At 43.8% G+C, this 15,704-nt stretch overlaps 1 protein-coding gene across 3 annotated transcripts in view; it reads left to right on the plus strand.

The window, feature by feature from the left end:
• LOC146179019 (transmembrane protein adipocyte-associated 1 homolog) overlaps positions 1–15,704 on the plus strand; it is a 44,546-nt gene that overhangs the window by 19,854 nt on the left and 8,988 nt on the right. For all 3 annotated transcript variants that reach the window (XM_084578713.1, XM_084578714.1, XM_084578715.1), the window contains exons 7-11: positions 821–937; positions 2,377–2,437; positions 4,415–4,517; positions 5,391–5,471; positions 7,863–7,992. In XM_084578713.1, the coding sequence (XP_084434839.1) occupies positions 821–937; positions 2,377–2,437; positions 4,415–4,517; positions 5,391–5,471; positions 7,863–7,992 (492 nt within the window). The remainder of the gene's footprint in view (positions 1–820; positions 938–2,376; positions 2,438–4,414; positions 4,518–5,390; positions 5,472–7,862; positions 7,993–15,704) is intronic.

The raw sequence follows: 15,704 nt of genomic DNA on the forward strand, positions 1-15,704 counted from the left end.
TTTTAAGACCAGTGTCTCCCCTTAAGTGTCCGTTTTCATTTTCCTTCCCCATTATCTCCCCACTCTGGAGGTGTTATCGCCTTGAAAGTTGCATGGTTCTGTCAGACTTCTAGTTGCTCACCAATGACTAAGAGGCAATCAAGGTCAACTTCTGCAACGCATTCATTAGGGGAAGTTATCAAATACGTTTCAGTAGGGTGGTATTTGGGTAATTGAGAAACTTGATAATATTGAGAAAATTCGCTTCATGGAGACTTGTTACATTGAGGTTTAAACGTACGGCATTTGCATGAATGTGATACAGCCATGAATATAATGCAAGCGAGGGGTTGGGGATCCATTTGCATATACAAACCAGTGCTTTGAATGAATATGGTGTGACCTTCTCTGGCCTTGTGGGATTAAAGAAGCAATCACTCTGAGATGACCAAGACAGGGCCAGTGCTACAATTTCATTATTCCATGAGAAGTTTTTTGTCATGGCCAGATGCTGGTTACTCTGACCATTTCAATAATAGAGATGTCTTTATTGTAAATGAGAGAAAAAATAGTACAGTGTGACAGCAGTTTTGTTTTGCTATATCCATGTTTACTAGCAGTGTTCTCCTGTACCTCGTGGGCAGCTTTTGTGATTCTCAGCTCAGCCAATATTTTTTCCTAATATCACAGTTGACAGCATGCTGGAAATAATGTGTCACACATGAAACGATTATCATGACAGCCAATTAAACAATATGGGGTTAGTCAGCTACGACGATTTGCTGCTCGAACCTGTCGCGCACTGCGCTGATTGAGAAGTGACATCTTCTCCGCTTTCAAGGGCGTCCTGGAGCTGGTGCTACCGGACCACAAGTTCTACGTGGCTGACAAGAACTTTGAGCTGTTTGGGCATGGTGGCATGCTGTTCTGGTTCATCAGCTCGGTCCTGTTTGCAGCGGTGAGTGGCAGTCCCTCATTCGGTGCCAGAGTGGTTAACCAATAGCAGTCACCTGAGAACGAAGCTGATGGATGTGGTTCTGAGCTGCTTGCCGTTCGTGGGGAAATGGTGATCAGCTAGGTCGTTGTGCTTGGACAGCTTGGCTGGGCTTTACAGAACTGATTGCTTTCAGAGTCATTGGCATTAGAGGGATGGAACCTGTTGTTCTGCCTTGACAAAACACTTGCTTGTCACAAGCGATGGTTGGATTGCTAGTAACAGTTTAAAAAAAAAAATTAATTTAGCTTAGTAAAATTTGGCACAAAGTGAGTGCGTGAAGGCGGGGGACGAATCAGATTTGCACATAACACGTTGCGAGTAATGACTTGTGATCAATTTTTTAATTTAATGTACTGATTATTTTAGTACGACATCACACTAGTCTAGTTTTTTTTGTTTTGTTTTTATGTGAAAGCACTTATCTGTAAACCACTACCTGGAGACATTGTCATGACGCTGTTTCTATGACCAGGATCAGTCATGACCTGACCATGACTTCATCTGTGACTTTGACGGAGTGAAAACCACTCTACTGCTTTCGCTGGATATTAGAATTTCAACCAAAATCTTTGGCATTTCTTCTCAGTTCGGTATCAGTTGCTAGTAACCTTTTGATCTTTCTTTTATTTAACTAGGGGCATAGTATTAGAGAATCTGAAACCAGTGGCAAACGCTGGTGTAGTATAGAATTCCGTCACGGTAGAGTGATAGTAGTAGAGTTACAGACAAGCCATCTACATGGTCTACACTTGCAAGTCCAAGCAGCCCATTTTACTAACCCTTTTTTCCGCATTTGCTATGACGGCAAAGCCGAACATCATGTTTACTGAGCTTGTGCTTTGTCCCCTCCTAGCCACGAACAGTAAAGCGCTTTGCGTAACTTCTCGAAGCTTCAAGCTTGAAGTTCATATGTTACAATGAAGCATTTCTCCTTGGCGCATAAGTTGACATACTCTTCAGAATCATCGTTGCTGTGTTCACAAGAAAAGGTCGAAAAAACGCCAGAGAAAACCTTGACGAACAGCTGAAGGTGAAATTAATATTATATATAATGCAAGCGGCTATAGGTTAAGTGAGCGACACAGGCTCATTATTTTCTGCGTATATCTGTGCCACGCTAATTAATGTGGTTGAAAAATAACAATTATAATCAGCTTCTCTGCAATTGATTGGTTACTTCTCATAGGCTGTAATTGACAACGGAGCATTCTATATGAAATATAATTGTGATCGGTTACTTTTCTTCATCATATGTACAAAATTGGAGTGAGTGAACCATACCCTGGAGGGGGAGGGGGGGTCTGTATTAGTGAAGGGGGTTTCAGTGAAAAGGTGGTTTTTGTTGGAGAGCCCTTGAGAGTCCGACTGATGAAACTCAAGTAGTCCCTTTCTGCTTGCAGGTGTATGTCGCTGTGTTCTTGTTGCCGTGGACCGGTCTGCGGGAGCGCGTAGCCCTGCCTGGTAATGCCTCATTTCTAGCAGCAAACCTTGTGACATGTCTCTCGTAAATCTTGTAAAGGCTTAGTATCTAAACATCCAGCCAACCACCCAACTTTGTGATGGCTTTTTTGAGTGTGCGCTAAAGAACTCCAAGTGGTCAATACTAATTTGTGAAGGAACCCCTTCTTCACCCTTTCCCCTCTTGATGCATTTGAATTGTCCGTTGAAAGTGAGGTAGTTGAGGGGGGGGGGGGGGGGGGGGCGTGGCATGGCGCCTTTAATTTCAACATAACCACCCCAGTACTACCTCAGCTACATCTGTAATTGAGTGGGTACATGTTACTGGGGCCAATGCTTAGGTAGTACAGTGTGCGATTTTAGTGTATGGAATAGCAGTAGCTGGCTAGCTGTTCGCAGAATCGGAAGCGGGCACAATCAGTGAGCTCCCACTTTACTTTCGAATTCGCTTGTTGTGCATTTGCATCCTGCATATCCAGTCTCCAGGTGGGTCTGCTTCTGATCTGTGTATGTCATTAGAACTGCGCTTGCAGGCTGCTTTTTCTGAATAACTATGTTTTTAACTAGCCACGTTGCATGCTTCAAGCACTTCGCACCTTGGAGGAAGCTTACCTGCACTCGCTCCTAAGCTGTAGCATAGTGGTGCTCATTGACGATTCATTTTGACATCTAGATAGCAAAAGGTATAGAGTTTAAGATGCGCTTTCTTTGTCTCTGGCGAGGGCGTGCCGCATGTGTGGTAAGTAAGCTCCAGCCAGTCGCATCACTCTAGCTGTTGCGAGCAGTGCGTTGAGCTTCTTACTTGCAGAGCTTGCAGACTGGCTAAAAAACAGGCATTTGTTCTATCTACCACTAGCAGCAAGCATTCTGTTCGAAAGCTTTTCAGCCCATTCATGCTGTCAGTTTGTTAACCTGTTTTCATGTGTGGACAGGGGTGCATGACAGGAACAGTAACTGAGCTTGTGAAGCAGCGGGGCCACCCGCGTTGAGCGTTGTGCCTTTGCGGGTCTAAAGAAATCTAGGAGTACAATAGGTAGCTTCAGTCACCTGTTAATGTTTTGGAAAGGCTTTTCTGTAGAACACTTTCTTGGTGTAATGCCGTCATTATGTTTCGCCTCCGCAATGCAAAATTGTCTCAGGAATTCATTTTCTTTTTCTGTGCTTTCTTTTTTTTTTTTTTCTTTTTTTTTATTGTTATCTACCAGTGCCGCGTGTCCTTTTCTTTCCCGACGCCGGCACCGGAAACTTTGTCTTAAATGGCCACACCAAGTTAAAGGAAATTCCCAAGATTCACCCATGATGGTGTTCATTTGGGCAGTGACGTCTTTATTGACAGATTTGAATGCTGCTTAATATAAGAGATTGCAGTATTCTTTTTTCACGGGCAGATACTTCTCAACCCAGTCAGCAGAAGAAGTGACATATCTTGACTACCAGATCGTATAGTCTGTGTAGCATCTTGGGAGAGTGAGGGTGACATCAAGGGCTCACTGCAAAGCTGTCCTCTTTGTATGATGGGGAATGTGCATTCAGCATACATTCCTTCGTCTTGGGCAACAAGAAAGAGTTCATGGCACGCAGTCGAGATTAAGGTGAAGAGTGAGGCAGCCACACTCGTCCTTCTGCGATGGCACGAAGAAACTAGTTTCCTGGCACACCCACTGGTGAGGACTCTGTCAGAAAGAGACAGGCTTTTATTAAAGAGAAAGGGGACAGCACATTTCATGTTACTCTACCTTATTGTCTCAGTCCAGCCACCTAAAGGTAACGAAAAGGCAACCGACCAGGAGGTGACACTCTTTGAATGCTCCTTGTAAGTTTCGTATACTGCCTCTGTGTTCACTGCGTGTCTCCTCAGAAAAGATGCAACCTCTGTTGCAGCATAGAGCGCGTTGACCGACCAGCGTGTAGTGCACGAAATCTTGCTGTGCACTCCTTTTGTGCGTGTGTGCTGATGTGCTCTTGGTCTCCCTTCCACAGCCAAACAGAGCTTCTACTGGTACGCTCTATTCCTTGCCCTGCTCAACCTGAGCCAGGCAGCAGGCTCAGGCCTCTACTATTACAACGTCAAGGAGGGAGTCTGGTGAGCAGCGTTTTCCGTGTGGCCACATCTTGTCAATGCCAGCGCGGATGGAATGAGTTGGGGAGTGGGGCACACGCGCCGGATGTGCTGTCGCACTGATTATCGGCTGTAATGCATCACATGTAAGATGTCTGTTCACACAGCATTTAGCAATCAAGCAAAAGAGCAGGGTGAGTTTCATGTCATAATTAGCGCAGCAGTGCATGCTTTTGGCGCTCGCCAATGAGTGTCACGGGTGTTATTTTGTGCAGGCGCATTCTAGTTCAGGATGTCAGCAGTTTACTTGGAAGCGGAATGGAGAGGGCTGCGATTTCTAGCTGGCAATAGAGGAGGGAAGAATAATGAAATCATATCAAATTAAATTTGCTTTTGAGCATTGGTTACTGTGGTAATGGTCTCGCTAGAAAGGACAGGAAGGAACATCTCTGCAGAGGCTAGGAAACCACATTTTAATAATATGTACAAATATTGTTCTTGGAAGAAAGAGAAAAATGGGAGAAAAAAATATGTAGATATATCTGTGGCCAGTGAAATGTAGAGAGAATGCACTCAAGATGATTTGCTATGATCTGTTATGATTTGCTGTGATCTGGTATGATTTGCTATGATTTGGTATGAGACAAAATCTGCAACTTTGTGCCTACACATTTCTCACTCTGTAGAGCACTTATTATTGACTTTTCAGTAGCATTAATAAATACATTTATTGAGCCTTTATGTGACATAAACATTGCATTCATAAACCAGACAATACCGACACACATTCATTGCGTCTTTTGGGTAAGTGCTCATTGACTTTTTTTCTCTTTGGTCTTTCTACAGCCATTAATGGTTGTGTTCTTTTTGTTTTCTTTGTTGTTGTTTTTCTTGCAGTGTGGTAGACGTGACAAGTTACCTGTACTTCACCATCTTCACCCCTCTTGTCTACAAGACGTTCCTTGCTGACTTCTTTAGGTGAGTGACCATGAACTGTTAAGTTTTGCTTACCTTGAGCCTGGGTAAATTTCCTCAGCAAATTTCAAGCTACTTTAAGGAAGCATACGAGCAGGGAACAGTGTCTTTGTACGCTGCACAAATGTGGGGTGGAGTTGTAGTATAAGAAAATGCAAGGAACTCAAAAATATCTTACAAAGTTGAACGGACCATTAGTACACGTGGGCTGCCCTGTTTGAACCATGTTAAACTTGCTGCATTCATGTGCTGTAGATTGCACGGCTAGGATAGAGTTTTGGTCTGTGCAGATCTTCTTTTTATAATTTTTTTTTTTTCCAAGTGCGTTAAACGGGTAAGAGCTCATTGCACAACTACTGTTAAAGCTGGTTTGAACTGCATGCACAGGTTAAAGAGAAACGTTTATTCACACGATTTCTTTTCTTTCGAGAAAAAAAAAATGAAATGATGAGCACCGTACAGCATTAATGTACCTCTAGACTCTTGAGAGTTCCTTGGACTGCCAGAAGATCAAATCAGTCGATATTGTCGACCATAAACCCTGACTGCTCATTGGAGGGCCAAATTCTAAAGTTAAAGCTCAGCTACTTTGGTCATTTGATGAGAAGAGAGGAGTCGCTGGAGAAAGATTTGATGTTGGGAAAGGTTGAGGGTCACCAGAGAAGGGGTAGGCAGCGAATGCGATGGTTAGATGGCATCCTCGAGGCGCTGCAGATGAAGTTATGTGATATTAGGAAGATAGTGAAAGACCGGAAAGCGTGGCGTGGTATGGTTCATACGGTCACGAAGAGTCTGACACGACTGAACTGAACTGAAATTTAAGAAAGCTTTTATATTTGGCATTTCTTGCAAGTGAACTTTTCTAAGGCACTTTATTTTCAGTGATTCTTTTACAAATAATGCGGGGGCTTAAATTAGAACTGCGCTTTCCACAGCCGCTACATTGTCGCATTCATTTTAAACACGAGCATTTAAGAGTCATGGGTTCCGAGCCACTTTTTGGAGTTGCAAAAATGCCCTTCGCCTAATGCTCCATCAAAAATTGATGCAGCAGTTGACGTTTTGAATAATATCCGTGCTTCTACATTTTTTTGTATTGATTGTGTAACTACTCAGGCTGGCAGGGCTTTCATAAGAGGAGCAGTACCATACAAATATGCCAAGTCAGCTTAAACCACAATTTGTCTACCATGCTTGAGCATTAGCAAGGCTTGCTGGGAGACAGTCATATGCATCCGCTTGAGCAGCATAGCGTTTCGTGTATGAATAGAAACACAAGCCTAACCTGGGCTCAGATTTTGTCATAAGGCCTTGCTGTAGCTGCATTTGAAGTTGATGAAATGCAATACTCGTGTACAGTGATAAAACCTCTTTAATTGGAATCCCAAGGGAATGAAAAAACTGTCCGTATTATCCGAGTGTTGAATTATCAAACGCCTCCAAGCACTGCCCAAAACCGTTCACGGGAAGGTGAAATTGATTTGGTGAAACTGAGCAGGGGACCACCTTTCGGGATGAAAAATTTCTCGGCGACAGCGCTTTTTCTTGTTCCTTCCGATGCTTTAATTCATACGCATTTCACAAGGATCGAAACGAAGTGCCGCATTATGGCCGAAGTTTTCATGGCTTCTTTCGATATGGGGCATTGTGGAGATGGAACTTCTTTAGGTATGCGAAAAGAACAAATTTCAGGTGGATTGAAGCAAGGGAAGTGCGAATTGACTTCAAAAAAGGAAAATACAAGGCATCAATTGCTCTAAACAACCTGTTGCTAAGGGCTAGGTTAGCTGCCTGATATATGCAGCCTGTAGCAACCGTCATCGCGAGCTGGCGTTGAAGCTGCCTGAACAAAACTTTCCTGCACACTATGACAAGCAATAAATAGCATAGCATGCAGGTTGACAGACAGGCTGCAGCCTGTCTGTCAACCTGCATGCTATTTATTGCTTATCATAGTGTGCAGGAAACGATGAAATATGTGTTCTAAGCCGGAGGTCGCATATATAGATGAAGGCTTGCTGAGGTCTTACCTTGACACGGTGCCGCTTTGGGTACGCAACCGAACTGGCTGACGTGAGTTCCAGGGCATCCAAATAAAGGAGTTTCCGACACCATAGACTTACATGGGCATTCTGTGGGAGAAATCTGGCAACATTCAGAATTTTCTAATTAACGGCCGTCAAATTAACGAGGTCTTGCTGTAGCAGAGTAGTACTTTTTTGTAGCAGTCCACCTGGTCTGAACCCACCTGGCTCCATATCCTTTGAGGATAGTGGTACTGCAGTGTTGGGACTTGTAATTCCATTTCTTCTTTTGCAAGCAATCTCATCAAACTCGCGCTTTATTTATTTTTTTTCCCCCTTCCTACAACGTCCTCTTGTCACCTCCTTGTAGCATCTCGCAACCGAGCATCATGTTCTCCTACAAGGCCCAGACTGACGACCCCATGGAAGATGACAACGTGAGCCTGCCTCACCAGCTGTCGTGCTCGTCGCTCAAGACCGACTCCGACTACATTTACCAGGTGCACATCGCACACATCTGAGCACTGCCCAGTGCCACCTTCACCTTGTTGCCTGCGCTGACTTGACTTGGCTTGACTTCACCCGCATGCCGACTAACTTGCGCGTGTTTTAGCCGGTCACGTCGCTGCTTTGCCACCGAGTGCATGTCGTCATTGCATGTGATTGTGGGCTTACGTTGTGGTGTAACGTGCCGCAATGCTGTGCACCGAGCTTTTTCCAGGGAACGTCTCCGTTGCAAGAATGGCATTCATTAAGTTATTGTTGGTTTGATCAACCAGCTATCACGTGGCCAGCCTGTGTACGTCGGTGCTTGCTTTTCATGATATGTGGGAGCCGAGAACTCTAGCTTTGTTGGGCCTGTCTTAGTTCCCCATGAAAAATTGAAAGTATTTATTTTTCTTAAACGCGCATTTTCCGTCACGTGCAGGAACAGCCAGTTTGAACACGTCATCGGTGTCTTAAATGCAAGTTGGCTTTCATTTAGCTTACTCATCTGTTGTGGACAATTAATATCAGAATATTTTCCAGACAAATAGCACACACTAGCTGCGTCTGTACAGAGCGGCTGTCCTAAGTTCAGCCTGAAACCTGAACACATGGCACCTCAGCACTGCTAATTCATCTTTTGCACTTGGCGCTCATACCAGAAAGGACAAAGCATTGTGCAAAGACCAGATGGTGTGCACACTCCCGACCGACATGTTTCCTTGCGGCGACATGCCGCTCATGAGGTTGGTGCCCTGTGTCGCTTCGTGTCAAAGCCACAGCAAAGATGCTATGAATCTAGTCACAGTTAATCACAAAATGCCCGACATTACTACCAGCCTACCATCGGACAATAACTCCACATTAAAATTAGCATAATTAGGTTGTTTATTTCTTCAGGGTTTTTGACAGCGATGTGCGTGGGAAAGGAGCCCAAGTAGTTCAGTCTATTTCAGAAAGCATGGTGCTTGGTGAAGCAAATTGTCATGTTAATATACAGTCGAACCCGGATATATCGAACTCGAAGGGGATCGTGAAATAGTTCGATATATCGATAATTCGATATACAGAAATCTGCTTGTGACGGCACTTACGATGCGAAGAAACGATACCGTATTTGTCGCGTAATCAACCCACTCGCATAATGAACCCACCCTCCACTTTTGCACCTGAGAATATGAAAAAAAAAATGCGTTAAGGCCAGCTCACTCACATGCAAGCGACTGAGCGATCTCAGCGACGAGCGGCAGCGACAGAGCGAAAATTTTCAAACTTGTTGAAACTGCGTCCCTCTCGTCCCTCTCGCCGCTCGAGCCACCGCGGTAGCTCAAAACAAGATTTCTGTGTCGCCGCGGCAGAAATCGCGAGCATTTTCAATTGCATGTCGGTGGCGCGCATCAGTCCGTTTCGGTCGTCTCATCCACGGCTCATTGGCAGCGTGCCAAGATGCTGCGCAGCGATAACATCAGGGCGCGTTTATCTTTTGATAGCTCCTGCGGTGCCGGGGAGCGAACTTGGCAGAGTGCCCATGATGGCTTGATTGCACAAGCCTGGTTCGATTTATCACGCCGCGCTTGGGGCGGGCATCATGATCGCAGCAGCTGACCGCATGCTTTCGATGAATCATACATGCAAGGATAAACGATTAATACAAAATTTTAAAAAATCCCCGCAAAAAAAAAAAGAAAAGCCCTGCCGCTTTTTAACATCCGCAGCCGCCATATCTTACGCTACGCCGCGCGTACAGCACGACGATAAAAAAGGATGACTCTCGCAAAAAAAAACAAAGCTGCCGCTTCTTAACATCCACAGGCGCCATAGCCACGTTCGCTGCCGCACGCAGAGGGTTCGCAGCACACGGTGGAGAAAGCGTCCGACGTCTGTCTGAAAACAGGCTGAGCTGGCTTGGCGCATGCGTTGCGCGTGCTGAAGGAGAGCGATAGCTCGGCAAAAGAATGGGCACACCCACGCACATGGCTTGCAAACATCATGTGTTGGCGCGTGGAAAACGACAACTGCAGATGCGCGCGCCTTTGGGGAATGGGCGCGGCGCTGCCCAGACTAGCCGTCGCCGAACTGTCCCCTCTCATTCCTTCCGCACGTGGCTTGAAAACGTCACGCGGCAAACTGCCAAGGGTGATGCGATCGTCTTCGGGGAAGGCACACTTTTCAGTGCGTGGTGCGGAGTTCGATATATCGAACGACCGGTGAAATTGAGTTCGATATATGACGCGGCTTTCCTATACTTTTAAATGGGATTTTCAAGGGGATATTTCGTGAGTTCGATATAACCAAAATTCGATATATCCGGGTTCGATATAACCGGGTTCGACTGTATAAGCAGGCATGCATCATTTAACTTTACTTGCACGAGTTATTTGTCAAGATACCTTGCTCATCTTAAAAATCAAGCTGCGGTGCTCTCCAGTTAAATTGGAAGTTGTAAATGTGATTGTAAATGAGGTACCAAAATTATTATAATGTGCTGGTTGTGCATTGCTAACCGTTTCATTCCTCTATTTGGCTTTATTCTGCAGTACAAACACTCCTACGTGCAAACCAAGCTCTTAATTATAACATAAGTCCCATATAGGAGCACAATAGCGCAAGAAACCCACAGCTAACATCTAACTAACAGGGCAGGAGCAGCAGTTAGCTCGATCTTCGTTTTGGCTTGAACAGTGGTTTTTGCATGTTTCTGGCAAGTCAGAGGCATTCATGTCCTTACATGCCCTCTCTCCTGTCTTCCCAACCACTGTTGCCACGGCAAACATCCTTTCCACACCTCCTGTCTCTGCCTTACGCGTCAAAGTTCCGTAGTTCAGATCGTAGGCGATGCGTGTCATGCTTCAGTTGTGGAATTTTTCTATCCTGATTCCAACTGATTCCGACCAGCGTCTAGGGGGGAGATAGGCGGTGAAAGGGGAAGCTGCGTCTCACCCAATCATCCATACTCTCTGACGGGTGCAAATAAAATGATTTCTTTATCTCTCTGTATGAAGCGGTACAGAGTGGAGAGGTTTGGTTTACATCGTGCTTTCCGTTTCCTAAAAATCACTGTCTGAGGGCCCCTTATTTTACTTTTCGCACGCCATATTTCGAGGTCTGAATTTTGTGTCCACAGCATTTATACCTAAATGGTGGAAAATGCACATTGCCTATTGAAGCTTATTAGGTATATGACATGAACTCACTGGTATCTCTAATATGCGAGCTCACGTTGAAGGTGGTTTACTTTAGACCTTGTAGATGACAGAAGTTAGAATATAGCTCTACATAGGGGTTTACAATGTAGATTTTGAGATTTTACTTAGAAAACCTTGGGAAACATGCTTATCACTCAGGGCGTTGAAAGGTTTTTGTCCATTGGTCAGGCAACCGTCACTTAACACCACTTGTATCGGTGTTATCAGTGTAGAGTAAATTTTCATTTGCATTCCATCGCAGTTTTGTGCACTCACCTGTGGCCGCTGTTAGCCACCATTTTTTTATAATTTCCTTGCCTTGTATAGACTCGTGGCGTACCTCTGCTTATGGAAGGAATCTTTTTTTTTCGTTGTATATAGTATGTGAATGCACCACAGTTTTCTTAAATATGCAGTGGTACAGGTCATTAACATAGGTTCAGAAGCATCGCGTCACTTGTGACAGAAGTGAGGGAAACTGGTTTTTCGTCAGACATAGCAACCTTTTTATCAGGGCCTTGCAATTGGCGGCGTGCCGATACTTTAAGCATTTGCCAAGGTTTCCAGACAAGGATGTCAGACCTGTGGCTTAAACCTAAGTCTTTACTGAATGTGAACAAAACTTTATGTATACAGATGTTTCAGTTTTGGGCCAAAATGAGAGTTATAAAACAGAATGCAGGCATTTTGTTTTCTTTCTCTTCCAGCAGCCAGAGACAAAGCTATGCAACTGTGGCCAGCATATATGGAGGGGACAAAGCTAAAATATTGGTTGATGAGTAGGCTACCTAATTTCTCACTGCATCACTCCCTTGCTCTTCGATTGTACATTACGACTGCTTATAAATAGAAAGTGCTTCTTACTTAGCTTGTGCATTTGTGACATACGTCTTTCTAATGTCTTTTGTTTTCTAAAGTTAGTAGTCTCACTAATTTTTGTCTTCGGGTCCTCCATTTCCTTCTCCTTATTTACTTACTATAAGTATTCCTCGCTGTCAAAATTTTGATGTATATTGATTACTTTCTTTATGCTCATATTTATGCAGTCAAACACTGCTGCAACAAACGCTGCTTCAGCAAAATATTTTGCAGTTCCCTATCAGCTCGCCATAAAAAGTAATAGAACGAATTTCTCGCCACGGTGAACCATTTTTGGTGCGTGCTTTGACTTCAACAAAGTTTTCGCTAAGTAAGGCTGGGTTCAAAAGTGTATTTGACGATAAATTCCATAGGTCCACGCTGCACTAAATGAGATGCATGCATTTGATGTGATGTACAGTTTTATTGGCGTCCAGGGCGACGACATGATGCAATCGCTCACAGTGTTTGAAAATCGCACCACGGCGCTAGGGCAAAGAAAAGAAAGGAAGCAGAAGCGTTTGACCAACTTCTTTTTGCATAAATGGTGATTTTGGACTCATTAGTCTAATATGACAGGTTTGCAAAGCGAAGTTTTGTTAAAGCGAAGTCAGCATAGAAAGCCTGATTTCATTTCAAAAAAAAATTTTTATGTGCCCTATCCGTTTTGTTGTAGTGAGGTTCAGCTGTTTGACTGGTTTGGGCTCAATTTCGTCTTAATCACTGTTGGATTTTATTGAAGAAATTGACTTACATGCTGTGCCCTCTGGTGACATCGAAGCAGAGTTGTAAAATAGTCATAAAACCTCAGTTCGGAAATCTCTCATTGTGGTACAGTTATGACACAAAGAAAATTGAGGTTGGTTCTTGAACCGATTGTAATGGGCACACGCCAATTTAGCTGAATGTCCTGTTTTACGGGTTAAATGCAGCAGTGTGTTTGAATGTGCAGCTTGCGTCAATGCATCAGCCAGCGCTTCTTTGTTGTCTCTGTTACAGACAGTGCTTGTGCCTAAGCTCATGTTCGATAATTGTCATTGTGTTTGTTCATTTCACTTGTATAGCGTTTTATGTACATCTGAAAGATGACTTCCATTTACATATGCATTTGCATGGTAATAATGTACATTTTTCCATCCTGCGAGAAGTGTCAGCATTTGTTTTTATTGCCTTTTGATTAGATTTTCTTGTTAATTTTTTGCTATGTAAGGGCCAGCCATTATTCTTTATGTGAGACAGTATGTACTGGTGCTGCCATCTCTCAGCACATACTGTAACAAAAGGCTGCACTGACCAGCAGTTCTGTTTTCATTCGTTTTCCTTGATTTCCCAAAAATTTTGAAGAAAAAAAGAAACATGGAGTAACACTTCTCACACTCTGTGACAGTGCAGTAAAAACTTTTGTTAGTTAGCCTTCAAAGACGAGAGTAAATGCCCGAAATAACCAAAAGTTCAAATTATCGAACAGGCCTGAAATAAGTGCTGAGAGTCGTTTGCATCTTAGTAATTTTATTTAATGGACACTTATATGATGCCTCTTTGCATTCGAGATAAAAATGAAGTGAGAACAATGGTTTCTTCCGATTTTGTCGTGGGCTCTGGGTTGCACACATTGTTTGGAACATTGAAGAGGGGCTCCAAAATCTTAAATGCCTCCACTACCTCTTTTTGCAGTGTGATGCAGTATCAGTAGAGCCTCTTCACGAAACAGCCCTGTCGCATTTTGATCACTCTAATTATTAGTTCAGGCGAGGAATTGCGTCAGCTTACGCAGCCTGTGATCACCGAAATAGACCTCTCTGAACCTGAACTTCATGCTGAAACTGTGCATTTGGCACTTTAACATACCACAGTGCTTCACCACATGTACTCTTGGGGAAGCGTACTGGAAGCAGCATGCAGATGCATATCAGGAATACATGGGGGAGGGGATTACAGCAGTAGGGTGATGTTTGAAGATAGAAATAAAAGAAAATTGATGTGCCAACCAGCACCCAAAATGGCGTGACTGGCCAATGTGCGTGCTTTATCACAGCTGCAGGCTGCTGGGAATTTGAATGGCCTGTGAAACGTTACTTGCTTTTGCAGGCCATTAGTTGTTCGAAACTTTAAGCCCTCGAAGGAGCACAGCAGGGTTTAGCTGAGCCTCTTCCACACGCACACCCCTGAGAGAGCCGGGCGCCGGGCCGGGGGATGCTTGTACCCATTTTATTCTAATGCAAAACATCCGTAAAAGTGGTCGTTGTGAGCATTTGAGTCAAATTTAAATGCTCTGCGTTGAGCCTATAATCTACAAATAATTTTTTAAATGCGGTTCTGCTGACCGCTTACAACCAATTAGTTTGCCATCTCCCCGCACACTTGCTTCCCGATGACTTCATTGGTGTGCCCACTTGTCGAACGCTTCCCAGTGATACGGCTGGGACACGGCATGGTGGGGCACAGTCGTGACTTGTTTTTTTTTTTCCAGCATATGCCGAGTTCTCGAAGAGCATTATTTTCAACAGGCAATATGTTCGGTGCTAATGAAGCTAGCTTTAAAATTTTTGCGTTGTGGAGAGGACTGATGGGATACCTATTGCTCATACCCATTTCCTAGTTTTAGTAAAGAACTTTTCATGGACCCTTTGAAGAAAGTTGAACCGGAACTATTCGACTGAATTTGGAAATGGGAAACTTGCGATCGTTATTGTTCTACTTAGCACGCAAGAACCATGCGGGTACTTCGTTTTCATGAATTTCAGATTTGGAGAGCTCTATTTCAGTGATCACTGGCTGCATGGGTCATACCTCGATGCGATACCCCGTTTGAATTACCCAAGCGCGCGCGCCCCTGTCGCATGGGTGTTGGCCGAGACCTTTCACAAATTATCTAAGTTTCTAAATTAACGGGGGTCAAATTACCAAGATTTCGCTGTGGGAGGCAATCTGGGCCCAATTTTCTTGATAGTCATGTCACGTTTTGACACAGAAAATATGCTGGCGATGTTCCTGAAGGTATACCATAGCTTAGTGTCTATTTTTTTTTTTCATTGCGAGAAAATAGAAAAGTGACTGGTATTATATACACTTTTATCTGCTAGTTTTACTTTTACTTTATGCAACAATATCTGATATTTTGATTGTCTTTTGCTTTGGTTTGTAACAAGTGCTCGTATATGTTCAATAACAGCGGGCTACATTTTTTACTTAAGACCTCATAAGTGCATTTTATTTAACACTCGAATTACTGCTCACCACATGTATTAACTATACACAATATTTTTATGCCACATGTTGCTACACAGCTGAAACAACTCTAGTCGGGTGGCAGGGTCAGTGAAAGCAGTGGGTCTGTCACGACTGAGTCCACTGATCTTTATGCCTCTCAGAGCAGGTGCCCAAACCTGCCCAATTGCTGGTAGAGGTTGTATAAATGTTTTTAAGCATTTTATACGAATATTTTTCACACGGGCTTTGAAGGAATCCCCGTTTACCAAACAAGAGTGCCCCACACATCAGGCATACATGTAATGTAAAAAGCACACAGCCTCAATCAAGCATTCACATCCTTGCTCCTCGTGTGTACTTTCAAGCATCAGTAATGCTTTAAGGCCTTGCTAGTTGCATCGGCGGATGTGTGGGTGGGAAATCCTGCTTGTGTAATTTTGCTCGAGGTTTATTGACTGACGATTTCTGCTGTA

This window comes from Amblyomma maculatum, chromosome 9, assembly GCF_055883805.1.
Source record: "Amblyomma maculatum isolate TAMU_Amacu chromosome 9, ASM5588380v1, whole genome shotgun sequence".
Taxonomy (NCBI): domain Eukaryota; kingdom Metazoa; phylum Arthropoda; class Arachnida; order Ixodida; family Ixodidae; genus Amblyomma; species Amblyomma maculatum.